This window comes from Scardinius erythrophthalmus, assembly GCF_964197995.2.
Source record: "Scardinius erythrophthalmus genome assembly, chromosome: 10".
In the NCBI taxonomy this organism is placed as follows: Eukaryota; Metazoa; Chordata; class Actinopteri; order Cypriniformes; family Leuciscidae; genus Scardinius; species Scardinius erythrophthalmus.
The window spans coordinates 10,289,952-10,313,827 of NC_138230.1; the positions used below are offsets into that span (position 1 = coordinate 10,289,952).

At 41.1% G+C, this 23,876-nt stretch overlaps 3 protein-coding genes across 4 annotated transcripts in view; 2 read left to right on the forward strand and 1 right to left on the reverse strand.

Moving 5' to 3' along the window:
* Window positions 1–438: 438 nt before the first annotated feature.
* On the reverse strand, window positions 439–3,947 carry stpg1 (sperm-tail PG-rich repeat containing 1; the record flags this gene model as incomplete). Its single annotated transcript, XM_081376027.1, has 8 exons — window positions 439–512; window positions 642–832; window positions 1,718–1,886; window positions 2,284–2,395; window positions 3,128–3,307; window positions 3,525–3,623; window positions 3,721–3,827; window positions 3,917–3,947. The coding sequence occupies 8 exons, from the start codon at window positions 3,945–3,947 to the stop codon at window positions 439–441; spliced, it is 963 nt and encodes a 320-aa protein (XP_081232153.1).
* Window positions 3,948–5,682: 1,735 nt separating this feature from the next.
* meaf6 (MYST/Esa1-associated factor 6) lies at window positions 5,683–12,641 on the forward strand. Of its 2 annotated transcripts, none has more exons than XM_081376682.1 (7): window positions 5,683–6,215; window positions 6,811–6,926; window positions 7,016–7,103; window positions 7,207–7,252; window positions 9,376–9,565; window positions 10,744–10,777; window positions 12,245–12,641. In XM_081376682.1, exons 1-7 carry the CDS (start codon window positions 6,126–6,128, stop codon window positions 12,257–12,259), a joined length of 579 nt encoding a protein of 192 aa, XP_081232808.1. In that variant the 5' UTR covers window positions 5,683–6,125; the 3' UTR covers window positions 12,260–12,641. The 2 variants fall into 2 exon arrangements, 1 of the variants encoding a protein (XP_081232808.1); XR_014030941.1 differs by having other exon boundaries at window positions 6,024–6,215; window positions 9,985–10,777.
* Window positions 12,642–20,528: 7,887 nt separating this feature from the next.
* LOC308697118 (E3 ubiquitin-protein ligase TRIM39-like) overlaps window positions 20,529–23,876 on the forward strand; it is an 85,020-nt gene continuing 81,672 nt past the window's right edge. The window contains exon 1 of the mRNA XM_081376226.1: window positions 20,529–20,712. The gene's annotated coding sequence lies outside the window, so the exon portion shown is untranslated. The remainder of the gene's footprint in view (window positions 20,713–23,876) is intronic.

Sequence of the window (23,876 nt, forward strand, 5' to 3'; positions counted from 1 at the left end):
TTTGGCATTGTTCAGATGAGCACAGACCTCCACACCCTCCTCTAGTCCCACAACAGCTGCTCATTACACCACTGACCCAGGATCAGCTGAAGCACATCCCTCATATTCATGGTCACCGTCCAGCAGGTCCAGGATCAGCTGCTGAGGGATCAAGGGTTTGGAGCTCAGCTGTTCAGACGTGAGTCAGACCGAGAGAGCAGATCTGCGCTTCTGAGAATGCTTTGATTCGTTCAGATCACTCGAGACATGTCTGCTAGAAGTTCAAAAGCTACTAGACACGGTTTTATTAAAGTCATACACATTTAGAAAAGTCCTTAACCTGACATAGTAAAAATTTGATTTGATAATTCACAATAAGATAAAAGAAGAAATAATAATCTTACTGTGGCTGACATTTTATGAAATAAGAGTACATAAATACTTCTTTACTAAGGCTGTTTAAGCAGGAATCCATATTTTTGCAGGATTATACAAGAACGATGGCTTTGAAAGGACTGTGGGTTCATAGAAACCTGGGAGGAGGAAATTTAGGATATTCAGTACACCGTTCCATGATCAAAATTGTAAACTCTTTAGCTAACTCCAGCTAAATGAAGTAAAAGCCTAATTTTTCAATGAAGCAGAGATGATGTAAGTGTTACCTGGACCAGGTATGTCCTGTACTTTGTCCTCCTGTATCCACCTGCTTGTCCCAGACAGGAAGGCGGCGCTGGACACAAGGTGTTTGGCTGGAGGATTGTTGTTCACTATGTCATAGTGTCCCGGGCCGGGGAAGGGTGGGTCTTTGGCGGGTATCAGAGGTGGCGCTGATAATCCTAAGTAGAATCTCCTTCTGCACAGCGATAACACTTTGATCATTTTATGTGACTAACATAAAACGGCTTAATACAGTGTGAAGAATGAGACATCTGAGATATCATGATTATTTTTTTACGGCTTTTGAAAACTAGTTAATGATAAAAGCAGCTGTGTTATGTCTGATATTTTCAAAAGTAGCTGTGTATTCTGATGAAATTCTTTGCAAGCAATATTTAAACGGCCAAAAAGTAATTCTTTTATAGTAGACGTTCCACCAGTGCATTATTGCTCTTAAAGGGATAGTTCACCCAAATATGAAAATTCTCTCATCATTTACTCATACTCAAGTTGTTCCAAACCTGTATGAATTTCTTTCTTCTGTTGAACACAAAAAAAGATATTTTGAAGATTATCAGTCTCTAAACAGTTGATGGACCCCATTGAATTCTGTAGTTTGGGGAAAAAAATACTATGGAAGTCAATGAGGCCCATCAACCATTTGGTTACTGACATCTTTCAACATTTCCGGTAACACTTTATTTTAGGTTTCAATTCTCACTATTAACTAGTTGCTAATTAGCATGTATGATACTAGGATATTGATTGTTTATTAGTATTTATAAAGCACATATTAATGCCTTATTCTGCATGACCTTATTCTACATCCCAATTCCTAAACTTAAACTCTACAAAAACTACCGTACTAACTATTAAGCAGTAAATTAGGAGTTTATTGAGGCAAAAGTCATAGTTAATAGTGGATATGTGTTCCCCATACTAAAGTGTTAGCAAATATCTTGGAACAAATGAGGGTGAGTAAATGATGACAGGATTTACATTTTTAGAGGAACTGTCCCTTTAAGAGCATGAAATAAAATGTATTTGATTGGTTTAAGTCCAGTTGTGACTGAACACGTACGGCAGAACGGTTCTCTTCACGGGTTCTGGTGGTTGATATGGGTTGTAGGTCCCGGGACCGGGGATGTTGTTTCTCACTGGCGGCTGGATCCGGGCGGTGGTGGATTTAAAACAGGAGACAGGAACTAGAGGAGTCTTCTGGACCAAAGCATCACTCACTTTATAGTGGCCTTCAGAACAAGGATAGAGATAGAAAGATTCATAATCTGTCATATCTTTTCTCGTTTGATAGTTTTAAACATGAACATATGAATAAATAGATTAATAGCATTACAATATTTGATTGTGAGCGGGGCATATCTTTTCTTTTCCAATGAATGCTATACCTCATTTGACTTCTGAATTTAAAATACAACCCATAATTCCAACTGTACAGTGGCTGTAATTACATGCAAAAGAACATTCACACCCTTGAAAAGCTGACAACACTCATCAATATTCACATGCTTTCAAATATAATGATGTTTTTAATTACTGTAAATTGATGAAGTGTTGACAATTTTAGCATTTTGGATTGCGCCTCTAACTTAATTATTCTAAAACTGGTCAAATATGTGAGTTACTCACAGGGAGAAGGTCCTTTAAAGTTGTCCATTAAAGTAACACTGCGTCTGGTTTTGGAGCGAAATGCACATTGAGCCGAAACGGTTGAATCTCTGTTCACGACATCATAAGACACCTGACAGAAAATTAAATAAATCATACATTTCAATTCAAAATTTAGAAACAATAATATTTTAAATAATTTCATATTTTTATTTAGCAAGCATTAAATTGATCAAAAGTCACTGCAAAGACATTTAAAAAGTTACAAAAGATTCTATTCCAAATAAATGCAGTTCTTTTGAACTTTCTAGTCATTAAAGAATCCTGAAAAAAAATGCATCATGGTTTCCACAAAAATATGAATCAGCACAACTGTTTTTAACATTGATAATAATAATAATAATAATAATAAATGTTTCCTGAGCAGTAAATCAGCATATTAGAATGATTTCTGAAGGATCATGTGACACCCCATACACAAAAGAAATATATTTGAAATATATTTTCAGGATATATTTTGGAATATATGCAATGATTTGAAATTGACCCAATAAATATATTTCATACTTATATTTCATATATTTTTGTTATATTTCAGATTATATTTCAATGTATTTTTTTCTGTAAGTGTCAAAAATATATGTGGCATATTTTCCAAATACATTGAAATATATTCTGAAATATAACAAAAATATATGAAATATAAGTATGAAATATATTTATTGGGCCAATTTCAAATATTTGCATATATTCCAAAATATATCCTGAAAATATATTTCAAATATATTTATTTTGTGTATGGGACTGAAGACTGGAGTACTTGCTAAAGTCATATTTACTGTAATCAATGATACTACATATGTACATCATATTGATTTGGTGCAGGACTTTCACTCTTTTGCTTTTCCCTCTTTACTGCAAGAGGCAGACGGAACGTTCTGGATTCTCCTCTGTTAAAATCGTGCTTGTAAAGAAGAGACGCCTGGAGGTTATAAGCATCAGGTCCTGGGTGTAACTTCGGAAAGCTACGGGGCACACGACCAGCCTTGAGATGCAAAAACAGTCGTTATATTTATATAATATTTCAGTGAGCTGCAAGGAATGAACCTATTTAACAATATAAAATGCCTAATGTCTAAAAATGAAAGTATGTTTTGAATTTTTAAGATTTAAGACCTTACATAATGATAAAACAGACATCACATGCATTGATTAATGTAAGATAAAGCAGTAATTAAAGTGTCTGATGATCAGGGTCTCACTTTTGACGCAAAGCTGCCCGTTCCTCTTTTAGAGAATGAAGGACTGCATTCCTCAGCACCTGCGTGTGAAACATATGAACCAGGACCTGGGTTCTCATTCTGAAATGATAGACAGACAGACAGACATATAGACAAACTGACAGACAGACTGATTTTTTATTGAATGTGGGCGAGTTGGATTACTTATGAAACTCACCAGGTGATCCTGAAACCTCTTTGTCTGTGAGGAAAAGCCTTTCTTCTCTTCATTACTTATGATGACTGTCTGGTACTTGGTAGGAATTGATGAAGCACATCCCTGACCTACTATAGAAAAAGATACATGACTGTGAATAAGAATAAATACAGTAAAATAAAAACTCTTTAGCAGTCACTAGAGGTAAATCACTCACATTCATTCAGTCCTTTGTGTAGTTTACCCATGCCTTCCTTTCCCTAATCATGCAGTTATCTATGTGTAGAGGGAGAAAGAAAAAGATAAACAGAAGAAAAGTCTTTATTTAATAATGACCAGTCAGTTTAAATATCGAGAGAAAAGCCTGAGCTCGTGTTTTCATGCTGTTGTAGCTGAACTCGCTCAAGAGTTTCGGTCGGATTTACTCTTTGTTGCCATGGCAACATGTAAACGTGACGGGTTCAGGAAAATAGTTTGGCAAACGCATTACAAAAAAAAAATATATATTTTAAATGATTTATAAAATTCTACAATTTTACGACCCATTGAGTTTAAAAGGATATTGAAATTAATTAAATATTTTATTAATAGTTTTCCTTCCTTTCGTTCCATTCATTGTCCTCCCTAAAATCTTACCCCAAACCCAAAGGCATGCTTTTACATTAGTAAACGCAAGGCTAGTTGCTTTTATAACAAATACTCTGGCGCCGCTTGGTGGCTACTGGATACATTTGTGTGTAAAATGACCGGAAAGTAAAAAAAGCGGGAGAAAGCGCGAGATCTTGTTGTGCGGGGCGAGCTCCATGTTATTTAGCTGAAGGCATAGAAATGTCATATTGGCTAGAAAGAAAAAGAACGCAAACGTAAAACATCATGAAGGCGTGGCTTATCCGTTAGTGTCCGTGTTTAATTGGCCAAAGAGCATACGTCACATGGAAACAACTACTTATGTAATCTCAAATCTGATAAATGTTATATTTCTTAAACATTGATTGACACAAATGGGCATGGGCTTCAATTGTATACACCGTCAGAATATTATTATTATATTTCCCTGGCATAAAAACTGATCGTACCCAAACCGAAAGGCCTAAAGAACTTAAATTTAGAGGGATGACAACCGAAAACAAATGTCTTCGAAAACTGCTATTTTTAAAAAAAAAAATAATGAAGAAAATCCTGGAGGATCCCGTTACAGGTGTGGAGCATAGAGGTTTCGAGGAATAAATGCTCATTTTTTGTCTTTTTGAAAACCCAAACAAATCTTTAGAATCTACTATTAACTTTCTTATTCTTGTGGCAAAGTTTTATTTTCACAAACAAAGTTTTCTTAATAAAATTCCTACTTTTAAAGATTTCTTATGTAAAGTAGAATATTTAATCAAATCAATAAGTGACAATAGAAAATGTACTTCTTTTTTGAAGAAATAGCTAAATGAATAAATGTAAATGTAATATCTGTTTGCTGTTTCTTTTTTCTCTCTCTCTTTGTTTCGTTCTTTTAATTTTTTTCCTATGATTGTGCAAGAATGATTTTACTTGTTTAATTTGTACATTGTTGGAAATGTTCTAGATTTATAAGATATTCGTGTTTGCACAGTTGTAATCATAGACAGTAAAAGAAATGGACACAGCGACCCCATTGGAGACAAGTGAAGCCCATTTTTAGCGATTTCTTAGCACTTCCTTTCCTGACGCGCAGACTCAAACCGAGCAAAGCGTTACACGGACCACGTGAGCAACCCGTCTGTCTTCTAGTAGCTGTGCCAAGAGAAATCTGAATCATTCCCTTCCGAAACTTGCAGAGACGGAGAGTGTGAGTAGGAATTGTCCATGAGCTTGGAGCAGATTCAACTTTTGCTAGGTATTCTGATTAATTATATTGTCATTTTGCCTCTACGTCCCCCCGATTGCCCGCGAGCTTCTCATCCTGTCCATACGGTAATCTCTCTAATGTGCGACAAAGAGTCGCTTGGTTATGACGCAATCGTTAGCCTACTTTTACAAAAACTGCTTCTACGGGGCCATAACGTAAGCTACAAGGTAATGGAGCATTTTATACATTGTCGTGTTTCTTTAGAAATAAAAAATGGACAAATGGAGTCTTCAAACGCCTCAGATGTAAAGTTATTCGCTGTCAAAGTGACGCCAAAATGAATGGAAGTCAATGGGATTGCTAACGCAAGTGAAGTTCCGCTCAAGATGGCGGCACCCGGCCGACTTCAACTTCCGGTCGACTTCCTTCCCGCTTGGTTGTAATTTATCTTTCTCGAATAAAAAAATAAAATAAATACTCCATTTTATTCGATTCGAATTCTCCTGTGGAGGGGAGCGAGCGTCCCCTGTCGGACTGGAGGACATGTGAAGTACTGCAGTCGAAGGATCCGCATCAGCTCTTCTCGGTCATTGAGCAGTTCAGTTCCATCATGGCGATGCACGCCAAAGCGACTCCACCGCAGATCCCCGATACCCGCCGCGAGCTTTCCGAGCTGGTCAAGAGAAAGCAAGAGCTTGCGGTAATTATACACGTTTCTAAATATCCAAAAGTCCAAAAACCATCTTGACCCGGCACTAAATAATGCGTATATTGACTGGAATACCCGTATCTGTGATAAGCATGCTAACGCGAGACTGAAATAGACTTGTACATATACATTATTTAAAATTAATGCATGTGTGTTTGTATTTAATAATCGGATAGTCTTATATAATCATATTTGTACTACATATATCAAAATGACTCTTCCAAGAACTGCTGTATATCTTGTATATTTATGTTAACATGCTAACTGTGTTAGCCGCTTTTGTTATGGCGCCTCCTGATGCACAACATACAGCAGATATACAACATTAAAGACATCATGCCACTTATGCATAGCTTGAGGTTTACTTTGAACAGTTTCAAAAATGAGTGAAGATTGTAGAACTGCACAGTGAAATTAATATTATTACGATGTGATCATATGTAGGCCATGTATGATTGACAGCTGCAGCTACAATTATTTTTAACGGGAATTTTGCTTGACTTCGTTTTTAGTTTTATGTTTAAATGAACAGTATGTACAGAGTATATATATACACTTTACATATTTTGCATGTATTTTTCCTCAGGAGACTCTGGTGAATCTGGAAAGACAGATTTATGCATTTGAAGGCAGTTACCTGGAGGACACTCAGATGTACGGGAACATCATTCGAGGATGGGACCGATATCTGACCAATCAAAAGTGAGTGTAAAGTGACATCATGTGGTTTAATGATGTATAATATAAATCTTAAAGTCATCCAGGTCAGCATCAGCTTTCTTCTGCTTTAGGAATTCCAACAGCAAGACTGATCGGAGAAACAGGAAGTTCAAGGAAGCGGAACGTCTTTTCAGCAAGTCCTCTGTCACATCAGTGGCGGTCAGTATTTTAGAAATATATAAGAAGAAATAATAACAAAGATATTAAACAATAATTAAGAAAATTATCTAAATTCATTATTTTTGTGTGAATTGTCTTACAGGCTGTTTGTGCTCTTGGAGGGATTCCTGATCATATGAATGAAAAACGTGAGTAGAATCTCAAACTTCTTGTGTTTGCAAGAAATTTCAGTTAATCATGAATCTTCATTTATTGTTAAATGGATTGTGCTTTAAAACCTAGTGAGCTGCCTGTGTAGAGATTACCCTCCCTAACAGGCTCATCATCTACCTATGCAGCATTTTTGAGTATCGTCAAACGAACATTCAGAATGTGCATGTGAAGTCCAGAAATGCTGTCTAGGTTGGCAGCTCACAAAGTTAAAAGTTGTGTTGGACTTGAAGTGGCACTGTGAAGACTGATCGGTGTCTGGCATCCAAGTATCACAAGAGCAGACGGCTCTGTGGTTTCCAATCGCTCTCGCAGTGCTTTGATGTCATACACTGATCGGTCTTCACAGCGCCACTTCAAGTCCAACACAACTTGTACTTTTTGAACACAAAACTTTTTTCACTCCATTACTCCGACCTGCAGCTATCTCTGTCTCGTTTTATGTCGAACACACCTAAAGGTACACATTGGAACTTTTGGTTAAAAAAAAAAACAAATCTGCATGCGTTTTGCTGAAGAACATTGTTTTGGTTGTGCTTCGGCTCTGTGTGACTGTGCGGATGAATATGGATATTCTACTGCTCATAAAACATTCACTACTAGTCTTAAAGGAGATCTCCGGTCAATTTTAACATTAAGCTAATTTTTTTGTAAATTTGGAGTGCTGTCAGTACAGAGAACAACGACAAAAATCGGTGTTGCCTACACCGAGTTATTCTATTTTTAAAATTTGCACCCTGTTGACTTCAATGGGGCAAGTACTAAACCTGCTTTTAGCCTCTTAACATCCTTGATGTGTCGATTAGTCGATTGCCGAGTTCACGCGCGTGATTATAGGTAACTAAACCTATGCGCGTGAACTCGGCAATCGACTACTTTGGACTTCAACCGAAAACAGGATGTAAAAACAGGTATTTGCGCTGGCTTAAATAACATCATTTTTATACATATCTTTCACATCTACTGCAGTCAGATGTACACGCGTTCACTCCGAAGGAATCACTCACATGACCTGTGCACTTGTAATGACACATCAAGGATGTTAAGAGGCTAAAAGCAGGTTTAGTACTTGCCCCATTGAAGTCAACAGGGTGCAAATTTTAAAAAGAGGATAACACGGTGTAGGCAACACCGATTTTTGTCGTTGTTCTCTGTACTGACAGCACTCCAAATGTACAAAAAAATGAGCTCAATGTTAAAATTGACCGGAGTTCTCCTTTAAGAGATATAACCAGTTTAGAAGGAAAGGATCTCAAGCTGACGAGCTGAAGACGTTACTGTATCTTTACCCATTAATAGACACGGTACTTCCTTGAAAATAAATTCTAGCACAGCGCTACAACAACCATAATGAAATGACCTTTCACAATAGATAATGCTTTACAATCAACTCTGTTAGAGAACTGCATATGACAATTTATCTGTTCAATAAAATACCTCACTCACCTGTTGCGTAAGTAAAACACCATCTCCATCGCCTTTACAACATTTTAAATCAGTTCTCGCCATCTCCGAAAAGCCAAGCCGATGTTGATTCTTGTTATTACGAGATCTGTCATGTTCTCTTTTTGCCAGCAGATTCTCAGATGTTTGAGATTTAGCTGCTTCATGTCAACCTTTCTCGCTCGTTGTGATGTGTCTAAGAAAGCAATAAACTGTACTACAGCACAAGTCTGGTGTTCAGAGAAGAGAAGAGAAGAGAAGAGGAAAATAGAGGCCTTAGAGATTTTCTAAACAAATATTTAAAAAAATGTGGTGATGGTGAAGCCGAAGCAACTTTTTTCTATTTACGGATATGACGAGACACGCAATTTGCCCACGCTAAAAAAAACATCCCTTCAGGTCTAAAATATAAACACTTACAACATGCGTAGGGTAGGACAGAAACACTTTTTGGAAGAAGGATTGATGATGAAGGATGATGTATTGAGAAAAACAAGTTACATAGTGTACCTTTAAGAGAAACCAATTTTTAAGAGAAACCCTATGCCAATTTGACGATTGTTTTGCAAGTTACTTTGATTGTGTACAAGGGTACTTAGTGGCCTGATGTGTTAATCACTTTATGTTTATAAACTTTCCTTTTCCTCTGCTCCTATAGGCGAGCCAGGCAGCGGGACAGAGAGCGACACTTCCCCGGACCTCCAGAACCAGGAAAACGAACCCAGCCAGGAAGACACAGAGGAGGCAGACGGAGCCCTACAGGACCTGAAACCCCAGAAAGCCGCTTCGTCTTCCTCTGGAAGCCACCACAACAGCCACAAGAAACGCAAGAACAAGAACAGACACAGGTACCCGATCTCCAGCATGCCCTTGGGGTCCAGGATATAAGATGGTTATTTATTTATGACCTCATTCCAGCTGATCCAGTGCTAATTCAGAACAGGCTGTGAAATATTTGATGTAATGTCCTGTGGACTCCTCTGAGTGGATGGGGGATCAGTCATAAATTGACGTATTCATAGATGATTATGATTGCCATGCCTCTTTTCCAAACGGGAGGAGTTACTTCAGTTTCATTTTTGTTCTTTCCTTTCTGTTCTTTTATTTTTGTTCTTTACTCTCTTATGGATTTGGCCTAAAGACTCTTACTCTGTCCTAATGTTTTTCTAATGCTGTTTTGTCCAGTTCAGACCTACTGTATAAGAGGATGGTTTGATTAAAGAATGAAACACTCTAATGAAACCGTTTGAATCTGTGTTTGTATTAGATGGACAGAAGGAAGATTGGGAAGCTAGTTTTCAACATCTCACTGAGATATTTTATGGAAATTTACTATGGATTGGAGGGTTTGATATTAACTGGGGTCTAATATATTAACTATTTTCAGACCCTTTCAAATTTGTCTTTATTGTTGTACAAAATCCATTTGCTGATATAATCCTATCATTAAGCCACAAAAATGATCGTGAATCTTGATTTTGTTAAGTGTGGTTTGCTTTGGAGCAGATGAAGTTTGCATCCAGGATCGTTTCCCATTAAATAAGATGAGCACTAGTTAGGGTCTGATATTCACTGATGCCCTATAGAGGATGCTTTAGTGTCTACATATAAACCCAAGTTTTGACACCCTATCTAGTCCACTGTGGGATTGATGTGCTGGTCGTGTAGTGCACTAACCTCTGATGCTCTCTTCCTTCCTAACGCTGCCCCCTTCAGCCCCTCTGGCATGTTTGATTATGACTTTGAGTAAGTCTCAATTTTACTTCCTGTTTCTCAGTCGCGTGTCTTCTGTCCGTTAGCTGCGTAGGGCCGTCCACGTCGCGTGGATGAATGCTGTGATGCTTGCTTCTGTCTCATCATTCGCAGATGTTGCTGCAGTTTTGTTTTGGTTTTGCATTTATTTTTCAGCTGCATGCTTGTGGAGTTCATAGACATGTTGGGGTTTTTAGTTAGTTGCATGCAGGGTTTTAAACGGGTTCAATGGTTTATCTGACCATGATGGAGTTCATTTGTTTTCCCTTTACAGATTTGACATGAAGATGAACAAGAAACCCAGAGCGGTAAGTTCAAATGTACTTCTCTCGTACACATGTAAATAACTTAAAGGTGCCGTAGAATGGATTATTTTATTATTTTATAATGTTTCCTGGGGTGCCCTTATAATGTTAGTATGTTTATTAGATCAAAATTTGTTATAATTTAGAAATAAAAGGCATATTTCCTAGCCTGATTTCATACCCTGATCTGGACACTCTGTTTGAAGGGGCGTGTCTGCTGTGAGACTTCAGTGTAAACGCCCACTGCTGTGATTGGCTGACATGCTTGCATATGAAATATCTGGCATTACATGTAGAGCTATCTGGAAAACATTTACTATTACAGCGATTATACGTTTTTACTATTACAGCTATCGGGATTAACGAATCATAAGTTTTTTAAGTATTTAGATCTATTCCAGCATTGAGCAGATGACAGCCTGTCGATCGCGTGAATGAAGATCTTATCACTGCAACGCGATTTACTGATGCATAAACAGTGTTGAACGACTTTGAGAGAAAGATTATCTGTCTGGACTTGAACAATTACACATCAGAAATTCACATAACCCACTGGTTCTCCAGAGGCTCGGATGAAGGAGCTAAAAAAATATTTTTGTGTTCATTTGTAGTTACATCCAAACACTGAGCAACTGCCATGCTTCGTTCGCTCGTCTGCAAGCCAAGATGTCTCTCGAGGAAAAAACAATATCGCGCTGGATCTAGATAACAGTGTAAATTATCGTTAATAAAATCACTACTTACCGCTTGCGGGAATATAACGTTAGTTGAAATTGCCCCCTTCGTCCGTTTGAGACGCCGAGAGATATTGATATTGTTCCAGGTTAGAAAAACAGTCCGCGGTGAAATGGGCAGAGCAACTAACAACTTCGAATTAAACTGTAGCGGTATCCGATTATAGATTGTAGATAGATCTGCCATTTTCTCTATGATCCTCGCTTGTTTCTTCACCTGCAGAACTTCCGATGATTCGGCTGTGCAGTTTCGCCTGGCACTGAGCATGGGCTGGCTTATGCAAATTTTTAGAGGCGTACATATTAATGATCCCAACTGTTGCGTCACAGTTGGTGTTATGTGGAGATTCGCCTGTTTTTCAGGGGTGTTTTTCAAAAACGAGATTTAAATAAGAAAGAGAAAACTATGGTGTTTGAGACTCACTGTATGTCATGTCCATGTACTGAACTCTTGTTATTTAACTATGCCAAGATAAATTCAATTTCACATTCTAGGGCACCTTTAAAATATTTTGCTGTTAAATATAATGTTATATAAACTAAAGTTTGAATGTGCCAGATCTACAGACCAATCAGTGATGACAGTATTTGCATATTCTGATATTTTCCCACTGCTTAATATATTGAGAAATCTTTTGTTAATAAAATAATGTAAATTTGAATTGTAGGAGCTTTCACACATATTAGCTCATCTTTTTCTCCAGAGTGTAATAGTGTGATTTGTGTGATTCTGCAGGATTACTCGGCCTAACGGATCCCCTCAGTCTCACACACAGACATTCACACAAACCTCTTCAGTCAATCCTGATTCTCTCCGGACCAGAGCGTCTGGATCTTCTCCTGCTTTTCTCCACTTGTGTTTGCTTCTTCCCTGACCGTAGTGAAGCTCTCATGTGATTTGTAGTCTGTTATTGCATGATATATATTGCAAACCTGAGGTTCCAGAACTGCTCATAATGCTGGAATTTTTTTATTTATTACGTTACATAGATGATGCATCAGTGGATCCAGACCGTTGCCTCTTGCTTTTGGATATCCATCAAACTTGTGTAGCTACTGTAAAAAATTGGTTCTGTCATTATTTTTTGTTTTTGTTTTTTTACCATCTTGTTTTGAATAAAACTGAGACAGTGTGTTGTTTGGTGGCCAGTTCTTGAATTTAAAACTGGACTGTGTAAGCATCTTGATAAATGTTATTAAAACCATTTATACTAGTTGTTCAAACACTGAGATAAATCGTTATGTTGAGAAACTCGTTTACTGCTGCTTTCTTTTGTTTGAGACATTATAAACCTTTTAATTTGGATTTTGTAAAATCATAGCAGTGTTTCTCACAGCAGATCGCCTAAACCCTGCCTCTACGAGAGCGACAGACCGTCCCATAAAATATCAGATGTAAGAGCAACACGTGAGACACGGCGTGTAAACATGGAGACTGACTTGAGTTAAGTTTTATTTAAGAAAGGTTTCATTTTTCGTTTTATTAATAAATGAATTGGCATATCCGACTTTAATTTCAGACTTTTGAAAGTTTATTATTTTTTACCTTATTTAATTATTTAAGCCACAAGGAAACAGCACGTCGAAAACGCGTGCAAAACAACAAATCTGCGGCAACATTTACGTTGAGCAGTAGGCTATTTGTCCTGGAAACTCTTCAGATATCACCAAACAATCAAGCTTTTGTAAGTCTGCTATTTTTCTTCTTCATGACCTGACAGAAACATCAGTCTCAATTCAAGGGTGATTCTAAGACTATGTGCACTTTTTATGTAGGCTACTTTGGTCATATTTTTAAAAATACATATAATTTTGGACAAAATCCTCTTTCTTTTTTAAAGGGGTCATATAATGGTACATGCCTTTTTACAAGTTGATTGTACTGAAATGTGTGTTGGCAGTGCCTGCACACAACCATCATAAAATAGTAAAAATCCATCCAGTGTTTTTTTTTTTTAATCTCATTATATGTTTGGGTTTGACCCTATCTGAAATCAAGCCGTTCGATTTTGTGACGTCACAAAATCGACGCCCCTCCCACGATTGTGATTGACAGCACTGCGTTTCAACACATACCCGCCCTTGCTCGTGAGCGAGCTGTCTGTCATCATAGTGCATTGATATGCTGGTGAAGAATGGCATCTGTCTAAGCGATTGTGGCGCTCTGTTCTTGGGTGTAATAAGGAACACAGTCATTTTGATGGAATATTCCCAAAGCATTGACCCGGGGGTTCCCTCGCGGGGATTCCCCACGATCAACGTCCATGCTTTCATGTTTGCTCGAATCATTTCACACCAGACAGCTTTACAAACGAGGGCCAGTAAAGCTGGTTCTCTTACGAGAGGTCTCTCGTACTGCGTAAGATATCTTACGCTAGGCGAAAATCCTTTTTCCGTGAGATATTGAAGCCAAAAATTATCCTTAATTTTTCAATAATGCAAAACGCGTTGCGGCAGCATACAGACATAGGCGAGGCAGCTCGCGCGCCTATTGGCTGTTCTGCGGCAACTGCAGCAGCCTATCAAGCGATGCCTGGCATGACGCTAGACCCAATGAGGGTGCTTCGCGCCCGCTGCGTCACATCCCGCCGAAACGGGAGTGGTCTAGGCCTATAAATACCGCTCGCAGGCAGCTATTATGTGATTTTTCATCCTTCAAGCGAAGTACACGCATCGCTGGAGCTGGAGAGAAGCCGTGCCGTTGAGAGAGAGCACCTTCAGCGGGACGAGTCACTGAAGTTGCTGGCCGCGCCACCTTCATTGCCATCCTGCTGCGCTTTCCGGCGCCTATATCCTTTTCGATCTCTGTATTGTGTGTGTGTGTTGCTGCCGCGACACACATCCTAAAAGAGCAGCGTCTTTTTAAAGATCCCTTCCTGCAGCTCGTGCAGAGCCACACTCAGCGACGGGGACCGCCATGTGATATGCGTTTCCTGCCTGGGTGAGGAACATGCAGCTCTCGCGCTCGCTGACGGTGGCTGCCCTCACTGCGAGCTACTGCCCATGGCGACTCTGAGGACTCGCCTGGCCTTCTTCGCCGCGACTGCTCCCCCGCCCACCGCGGTGTCGCGCCGTAAAAAGCGCCGTGCCAAGCGGGTCCCGGAGCCTTCCCCCAGCCGCCAAAGCTCGCCGGTTCGCCTGCCTGCTTCACCGGTTTCGTCAGCCTCTCTTCCTGACGGACAGCGGCCGCTGTCTGCTGCCGCTTCCGTCGACATTGCTGACGAGGAAGCCCTGCTGGGAGAAGAGGATTCCTGCTCTATCCTGGCGTCAGGCAGTGAGGATTGGGCGAGCTCTGAGGATCTCACGCCCCCTGCCCACACTTCGTCAGGCAAGAGAGCGTCCATTGAGACGGAGCTCATGCGAGTGCTCGCACAGGCTGCGGTGAGCCTTGGCCTCGAGTGGTCTTCGCCCCAGCAGCCCACTCACAACCGGCTGGATGGCTTTTTCCTGCCTGGGGAGCGCGCTTCGCCTGCTTCCAAACCAGCGCCCTTTCTTCCTGAGCTGCACAAAGAAGTCGCTACGTCCTGCTTTCCCGCTTTCTCCCGCCAGCCTCTTCGGATCCTCCGTGAAGGACTTTGCGGAGAGATTCGCCGAGGTACAGAAAGCGTCACAGGCTATGAAGCACTTCCTCCCGAAGCGCTCCAGCTCTGCAGCAGGCCGTGCGAAACCGTCTGCACAGAGCTCACAGCCCCAGCCACCGCCCACTGCCGCCTCTTCGCAGCGCTGCCAGGCCCGAGGCGCGAGACCGCGCTCCCGCTCATCCACCAAACTTCCACCAAAGCTATTCGCTTCTCCAGTTCCAGCAAGTGTGACTGGTCCAGTGTTTTCTGCAGCCAACAAGCCGGTTCTGTCGCCCGCTTGCCTGCACACAAAAGCTGTTTTTATGGCTACCCAGATAAATCCCCAAGGGAGTGTATTTTCTGGTGTCCCGTCTTACAGCCTGTCACACAGGGCTCGCGCACATAAAATCGACTCAGATCGATTGCGCATCAAACGTGGTAAATGTGCCCACTACCCAGTGCCCACACACACTACGTTATGCATGTCTCACGGTTTCTGTAAAAACGAAACCAACAGGCATTCGCTTCACTCAAGCGAAAAATGCTTTCGGTGTGATAAATGTGCCCGCTATCCCGCGCCCACATCCACACACAGACATGACAGTTCCTACGGGACTCGCCCAGCCCTCCCCCTCTCAGTTGACCGCCGCAGAGTCGTCGAGCGCGGGCAATCTGCCCGCCGTTATCAGCGCGCCCCCTGCCTCAAATGTCACGAGCGCGACGCTTGTGTTACAGCACACCGAAGCCTCTCCATCACTGAGCGAACGGAGCACACTTCGTATTCAACCCCTAGCTATTCATGCAGATGCATGGGCAAAGCTGCCCAGGGTTTCGAAGTGGGTTCTGAAGTGGGTTCGAAGTGGGTTCAGTACTTCCTGGTACTGAAAAAAGACGGGGGTCTCAGACCCATACTAGATCTAAGGCAACTGAACAAAGTGCTTGTGAAGCGACAGTTCAGGATTCTCACGACCAGAAAAATCCTCGCTCAGATTCGCCGAGGAGACTGGTTCGTGTCAATAGATCTGAAGGACGCGTATTTTCAAATACAAATAGCGTCACGTCACAGGCGATTTTTGAGATTCGCCTTCGAGGGCCAGGCATATCAGTACACAGTCCTGCCGTTCGGTTTATCCCTGGCACCCCGTACATTTACGAAGTGCATGGACGCGGCACTCGCACCCCTCAGAATGAAGGGCGTGCGAGTACTGGACTATTTGGACGATTGGCTAATTCTAGCGCAATCTCGCTCAGTGCTCATAGAGCACACGACCATTTTACTCGAACACTTTGAGAATTTAGGTCTCAGAGTCAATTGGGCGAAGAGCTCTCTGTCCCCCAGTCGGACGATATCTTTCCTGGGCACAGAGTTGAACTCGCTGTCTATGATAGCGCAACTATCACCACAGCGCGCGGTGGACATTCAGCGCGCAGCGAACTCTTCCCGCTGCGGCGCATCTGTCCCGCTCAAGAAATTTCAGAAGATGCTGGGTCTCATGGCCTCAGCATCCTCAGTGCTCCAGCTGGGCCTGCTCCGCATGCGCCCACTGCAGTTCTGGCTGAAAGCGCGAGTCCCACGCTGAGTGTGGACATCCGGTTTGCTTCGTCTCAAGGTCAATCAGAAGTGCGTTGCAGCTCTGAAACTTTGGAAAGCGGACGACTGGTACCGATCAGGTGTAAGCCTGGGGACTTCCTCGAGGGTGAGGGTGGTGTCAATGGACGCATCCACCTCGGGATGGGGAGCGCTGCTCGAGGGCAGACCGTTCTTCGGCCAGTGGTCAGAACGGGAGAAGCTCCTGCACATAAACTGCCTCGAAATGCTGGCAGTAGACAACGCGCTGACGCGTTTTTGTTCCCAAATAAAAGGACGCCACGTCCTGGTCCGCTCGGACAACATGTCTGTGGTGTCCTACATAAATCGCCAGGGCGGCCTCAGGTCCAAGAACCTGCACAGGCTAGCGGAACGCCTCCTGGTGTGGGCTCAGTGCAACCTGCGCTCGCTGAGAGCAGTGCACATGCCAGGACTCCTAAACATAGGACTAGACAGAATGTCCAGGAACAATATTCAGGCAGGCGAATGGTCTCGACACCCACAGACAGTCCAACTGCTGTGGAGGAAATTTGGCAGAGCGGAAGTAGACCTGTTCGCGTCTCAAGAAAACGCTCACTGCCCGGAGTTTTTCTCCAAGAGCAGGGACGCGCTGGCTCATGTATGGCCCCGCCGCCCGCTCTATGCTTTTCCCCCCGTCTCTCTCCTGCCTCAGGTGATAGAGCGGATCAAGGAAGAAGGATGCTTGGTACTGCTCATGGCGCCGCTCTGGAAGAACCAACCTTGGTTCCCAGCTGTGATGCAGCTAGCGAGCACTGTCCCATGGCCAGTGCCAGTGAGGAGAGACCTCCTCTCTCAGGCTACGGCTCGATCTGGCATCCTCACCTGGAATTGTGGTCCCTTCATGTCTGGGCCATCAACGGGTACATGTTGAGCTCCCTAAGGGAGTGATAAACACGATCACGCAGGCTAGAGCTCCGTCTACGAGACGTCTCTACTCCTCGAAATGGTCAGTGTTTTCGGGCTGGTGCACAGCCCGTGGCGTGTCACCCACAGACTGTGGAGTGACGGAGGTGCCTTCCTTCCAACAAGAGCTGTTAGATAAGGGTAGAACCCCTTCCACGCTCAAAGTTTATGTGGCGGCTATAGCAGCGTTCTCAAGAACAACGCTTGGTCAGTCGATAGGAAGGAACGATTTAGTCATCCGCTTCCTTAGAGGGGCTAAGAGACTGAATCCTCCCAGACCTCCCTCAGTCCCTGTATGGGACCTTTCTACGGTACTGGAAACCATGAAAGGTGGCCCATTCGAGCCTTTGCAGACGATTGATCTGAAACATCTGTCTTTCAAGACCGTGTTTCTGCTGGCTCTCGCTTCAGTGGAGCACATAGGGGACTTACACGCGCACTCAGTGAGCGCGACATGCATGGAATTTGGGCCGAATTACTCAAGGGTTATACTCAAACCTAAGCACGGTTATGTTCCAAAATCCCTCAACACATCGTTTAGAGCGCAGGTCATTTCCCTGTCAGCCCTACCGGTTCCTGATGAGGAAAGAGACGCGAGCCTCCTTTGCCCAGTCAGGGCGTTGCGAGCTTATGTGTCTCGCTCGTCTGCTTTCAGGCAGACAGAGCAGCTCTTTGTTTCGTTCAGTGGGTGCTCTAAAGGACTCGCCGCGTCAAAACAGAGCCTATCCAGATGGATAGTTGATGCTATTGCGCTAGCATACGCTTCTAAGGGCATGCAGTGCCCGTTGGGTGTCAGAGCGCACTCCACGAGAGGCATGGCCTCTTTGTGGGCCTGGTCGAGTGGGATTGCCTTGCAAGATATTTGTATGGCGGTGGGCTGGGCCTCCCCGTCTACATTTATAAGGTTTAAATGTAGAGGTTCCCGTCCTGCAGGCCAGGCTGCTGTCGTTCTAGTTAACCAGTATTGTCTGTCCTGATGCTATCAGCTCAGAATGCTGTGTCTGCTGAGCGCAGCTCAATGATCGACAGTGTAAAATAATAGCACAAGATGTGTTTGGGCAAACTGTGTAAGACCCACACTTCTCCATCAGTTCAGGCCGTACCCCGCCCTGTCTGTATGATGTAATTAGCGTCTAAGCGACGCTGCTATGTGTGGAAGAGTGCGGTTTCGCCCCTCCCTCTTCCCGGACTCCCTGTGAGTTTCCTGGGTGATTGTGCACTATATGAGCACCGGGCTTTCGCCCTTGGGTCTATGGTGTCAGATCCCTGCATGCACGATGTCTTGCATTGGGTCCCCTAGCGTAAGATATCTTACGCAGTACGAGAGACCTCTCCTATGGGAACGTACTCGGTTACTAACGTAACCTCGGTTCTCTCTAGAAGAGGGAACGAGTACTGCGTATCTTGCCGTGCATGCACACGCTCTGGTTGCTTCTGTGATGAAAAACCAGATAATAGCTGCCTGCGAGCGGTATTCATAGGCCTAGACCACGCCTGTTTCGGCGGGATGTGACGCAGCGGGCGCGAAGCACCCTCATTGGGTCTGGCGTCATGCCAGGCCTCGCTCGATAGGCTGCTGCAGTTGCCGCAGAACAGCCAATAGGCGCGCGAGCTGCCTCGCCTATGTCTGTATGCTGCCGCAACGCGTTTTGCATTATTGAAAAATTAAGGATAATTTTTGGCTTCAATATCTCGCGGAAAAAGGATTTTGCCCTAGCGTAAGATATCGTACGCAGTACTCGTTCCCTCTTCTAGAGAGAACCGAGGTTACGTTAGTAACCGAGTACGTTTTGCTAAGAAGCTATTCCTGAAAAAAGGATCGGTACCAACTATTCGTGTTCCTGCTGCACCTCCAGAAGAACTGAAGTGAGTGTAACGTTTTATTAACCTTTATATTCATATTTATATTAATCTTTGCATATCGCTTGCTGCACGTTTCACGATGAATGCGGCTGTTTACACTCAAGGGTACATTACGGCATGTTTTCTATGTACGACGTTCTCATTATAATTCATAATCCCACGTTTATAATGAACAATGCGTTATGGTTATTGTGGTGTTAGAAACAGTGTACGCACAGAACAGAGGGGCGGGGTGAGCAAAGCTCATTATCATTTAAAGAGACATCATTTTTGGCCAGGTAAAATGAGTGTTTTCTTACAATACTAATGAGAATTTTTGATTAAAGTATATTACAAACATTTAATTTAGACCCTAAAGAATCATATTAGCTTGTACAAAAATGGCATTATATGACCCCTTTAAACTAACAATAAAACCTCCTTAAAAAATTTTCACTACCTTTCTATTATGATTCTTTCATAGGTTAGATTTTTGCGAATTTTTTGAAGGAAAGATCAAAAGTATAAACAATGCAGATTTATTTTTTACAGCCATTTTTTATCATATTTATCAGTGGTGCCATCAATTTTGACCACCACTGTATGTATCCACAATTTACGAGATCATGCTTTACTTAATATAAAAATTCAAGTTATTTATTTTCTAATAAGCTCTTGCTCAAACCAAAATTAAATTTCAGAGTGTGACAGGTGTACAGTTCACCATTTGGTCCTTAGGGCAGTTAATTTATCTCATTGACAAAATGTATAATTATTGTACATTGTGGAAAAACTGATAAAACTAGTTACAAAAATTATCTTAGACAATTCTTGATTGGCATAAGTTATTCTGTTTAAATAACAGCTGTATATAGAGATGTGGTGGAAATGACATTTGTTCATTGCAGGTCGGAAAAAATTTAAAATTTCTCTTGTAATCTAAGTTTGTCCTCTTACAGACCTTAAAACTAGACAAATTATTTAAACTTATGAGACTGTGTTACGTGACTTTTGAACAAGTTTTTTTTATTCAATTTCACAAGCCTAAAAGTGCCCCTAGTTGAAGAAACGCCCATAAATACATGAACCAAACACACCGAATACAGGGACAAATGTAAGTGTGAGAATACACTCAGAGCTCTGACATCACTGTAGTTCAGAGAGATTCAGAGAAAGTGGAACTAACTTTATCAACAACAATATGGACTCCTGAAACGATCAACTTCTTTAAACAACAGAATATTTATTGATCCGTTCAAAGAGTCTTGTGGACACATCTGATCCTCACAGGTAAGAGATAGAAATATAAGAGAGATTGTGCTGAACAGGTTTCTAATGGAAGTGAACTAGTTTATTAGGTTTATGTCAAACAAAAGGACCAGGGTCCGTCTGCATGAACTGTTAATCAAAAGTTTTTTTTAAGACAGTTCAAAACTTTAAGTCAGTTACATGAAAAAGTAGATTGGCCTAATTTGATTCCGAAAAGTAAGACCGGTAACCCCTAAATAACTGCGATTATTTAGTTCTTCAGACAGTCTTAACATAATAGTTGTTTATGCAACTTCCCTGAGGGTTTAATTGTCAAATACTCACTCAACTACTTTAGTTGTTCACTGCACTGATATGGTAGCTATCAGAATTGTATTTAAATATGTCATTTGATTGGTTGTGACGCAAAGTTTGGGCTTTCTTTAATTTTGTCACACGACATAAAGACTTAAGAAACAGGAAGCATATGAAGAGTTCAGATGCAAAAGCCATTAAGTGCCATCTGAAATTTTCTTCTAGAACGATAATTTTTATCAAGCTCGTATATTTAAGTTCAATAATTTCACTTAAATGGCAATGCAAAGTACCTATTAATTGTCATTTAAGTGAAATTCCTTAACTTAAATATACAAGCTTTATAAAAATGATCATTCTAGAAGAAAATTTCAGATGGCACTTAAAGGCTTTTGCATCTGAACTCTTCATATATTACCCTTACACAGACACTATCAGAAAACCTGCTGAACCAGAAAAAAAGCTACAAAGTTTTGTGCACAAATGTGTCAAGCCTTCTGAAGAGTGAAGAAAGTATGACTGAATGCAGACACACTTGACAAGATGAAATAATACTTACATCAGTTTATTTTGTGGGAAGACATTTTGTCGGAAAATATTTTTAGAAGAAGTTTATGTTAATATTGTTTCTATTTAATATAAACAGCAGATGTTCAGTTTTTTATGAATACACTAACTGTTTTGAAAGGAACTTTTCTCCTACAAAAATGTTTACTGGTATCAAAATTGTATTAAAACTATTTAAATTTTAAAACTATTTAATTATTTGAAATACACTGCAGCTGAAATAGCACATTTACTTAAATTAAAATTAAATGTCTCTTGGCCATACAAAATACAGACCCTTTCCAAAAAATTAGAATATCATGGAAAAGTTTATTTCCATAATTCCATTCAAAACGTTAAACTTCCATAGATTAGATTCAGGACCCACAACTTAAACGATTTCAAGCATTTAGTTGTTTATTTGTACATAATTTGGGCTACCAGCTCATAAAACCCACGAAAACAGGATTTAAATAAATTAGAATATTACATGAAATCACACAGTAATTACACAGTGATACCATGGTCATTGAACCAGGTTTTGGTTCTTTTGGCAGTGTGGGCAGGTGCAAATCCTGCTGGAAAATGAAGTCAGAATCTCCATAAAGCTTGTCTGCTGAAGGAAGCATGAAGTGCTCTGAAAATGTCCTGGTAGACGGCTGCGTTGACTCTTGTTGTGGAAATAATTCTATTCGAAAAGTTAGGAGGAAGGAGACAAGTGGAAACCTTTGAAAAGTCAAAGTATCAAAAAGTTTATTTCTTGCAAGAAATTTGGCATTCACATACAGAGAGCATCTGATATGAGAAGGCAAAGGGTCAGTTCCCTTGCCAAGGTTATATACCCTTAACACACCCTGAATAGGCTGCATCTGTCTCAAAAGATCGCCTTGTTTACCTTAAAAGGAAAACGTCTTTGTTCAAGATCTCTTGTCTAACATAAATTCTATCTAGACAGAACAAAACCATGCCTGCTACAGGTTCCTGTTTTTAGCTGCTGCTCAAATTCACACATTTTGCCTATCTTTAGTTCGATCAAAGCTGCGCAGTGCGCACATATTTTTTCACACTTGAAGTACACAAAAAGTCACTTGGAGTACACATTGTCTCTTTGTTACTTAGTCTTCTATAACCCAGAACATTTTGTTCCTGCAAGCTTATCTTAACTTATGCATTTCTAAAAGCTTGGTTACATATCTTTAATAATGTGCTTTAGCTTATATGATTATATTTCTTTAAATGCTTATGAGTAAAAAATAAATGTTCAATCGTTAATACAAGTTGTACACACCTAAAAGTAAAAGAACACATCTAAAAGTAAAAGAACACATCTAAAAGTAAAAGAACACATCTAAATGTAAAATTTCCATTACATTCCACCCCATGTTCATTCAAAGAACATACACACAATTTGACATTTACTTCTCCATAATCAGAGTAATTTACAACAGGTAAATTTTTCCCATGGTTATTTCATTTCATTTCATTTCTCGTTCTCGTATTCCTCATCCTCAGGCACTGTAACCTCAACTTCATCCTCTGGTGCCCTACGTATCATTGTTATGTATTCCCCTGCAGTCATTCTAACCATCGTGGTAGACACTGCCTTAGCAGTGATTGTAGAAATACAATTCATAAAACATGGAATCATCTAAATCAAAATCAAACATGCTATTGGCATAACTGTACTTATCACCCATTTCGTCCACCCCTGCAGGCCTGAAAACCACTCATCTAGTGAAGATGACATTTCTCCTGGAGTGGCTACGGCCACTTTCATGTGTTCTATTATGTCTGTTACATTTTGATAGATGTCAGGCAAATTGAAACAACAAGAAGTCCCTAGCATTTTGCACACGCCCCCTCGTTTTGACGTAATAATGTCTAAGAGGAGACGGTTTTGTATAACAGCTTCTCTAATTCCTTTAAGTTCAGTGTTCAGTTTCCCTAACGCATCTTCAGTCTCATTTGCTAAGCATAATACCTGCCAGGCTAAGCCATTTATTTTTAGCAAGCTAGCAGCAGTGCCTCCCCCGATAAGGAAAGACCACCCTGTCATGGATATCCTGCTCGTCCAAGGGTCCCAAAGTTTGGTACCTTGAAACATCAGAGGTATTTTTTCATCAGCTAAACTTCTTTTTGGTCTCATAGACGTTTGCTTATGTTGTTCATTTTCTTTATTGAAATAAACTTCCGTTCCTACATCTAAAAGTCCTGGATAACAGCACCCCATCCATTTCTTAGGAAGGGTGTGGAAAGCGATTTGCCCGCAGACCCATACTGTTCCAGCCGTTGTTTCTCTGAGATCATCGTCGTCACCTGGACACGTAATAAATGTACCATCCGAT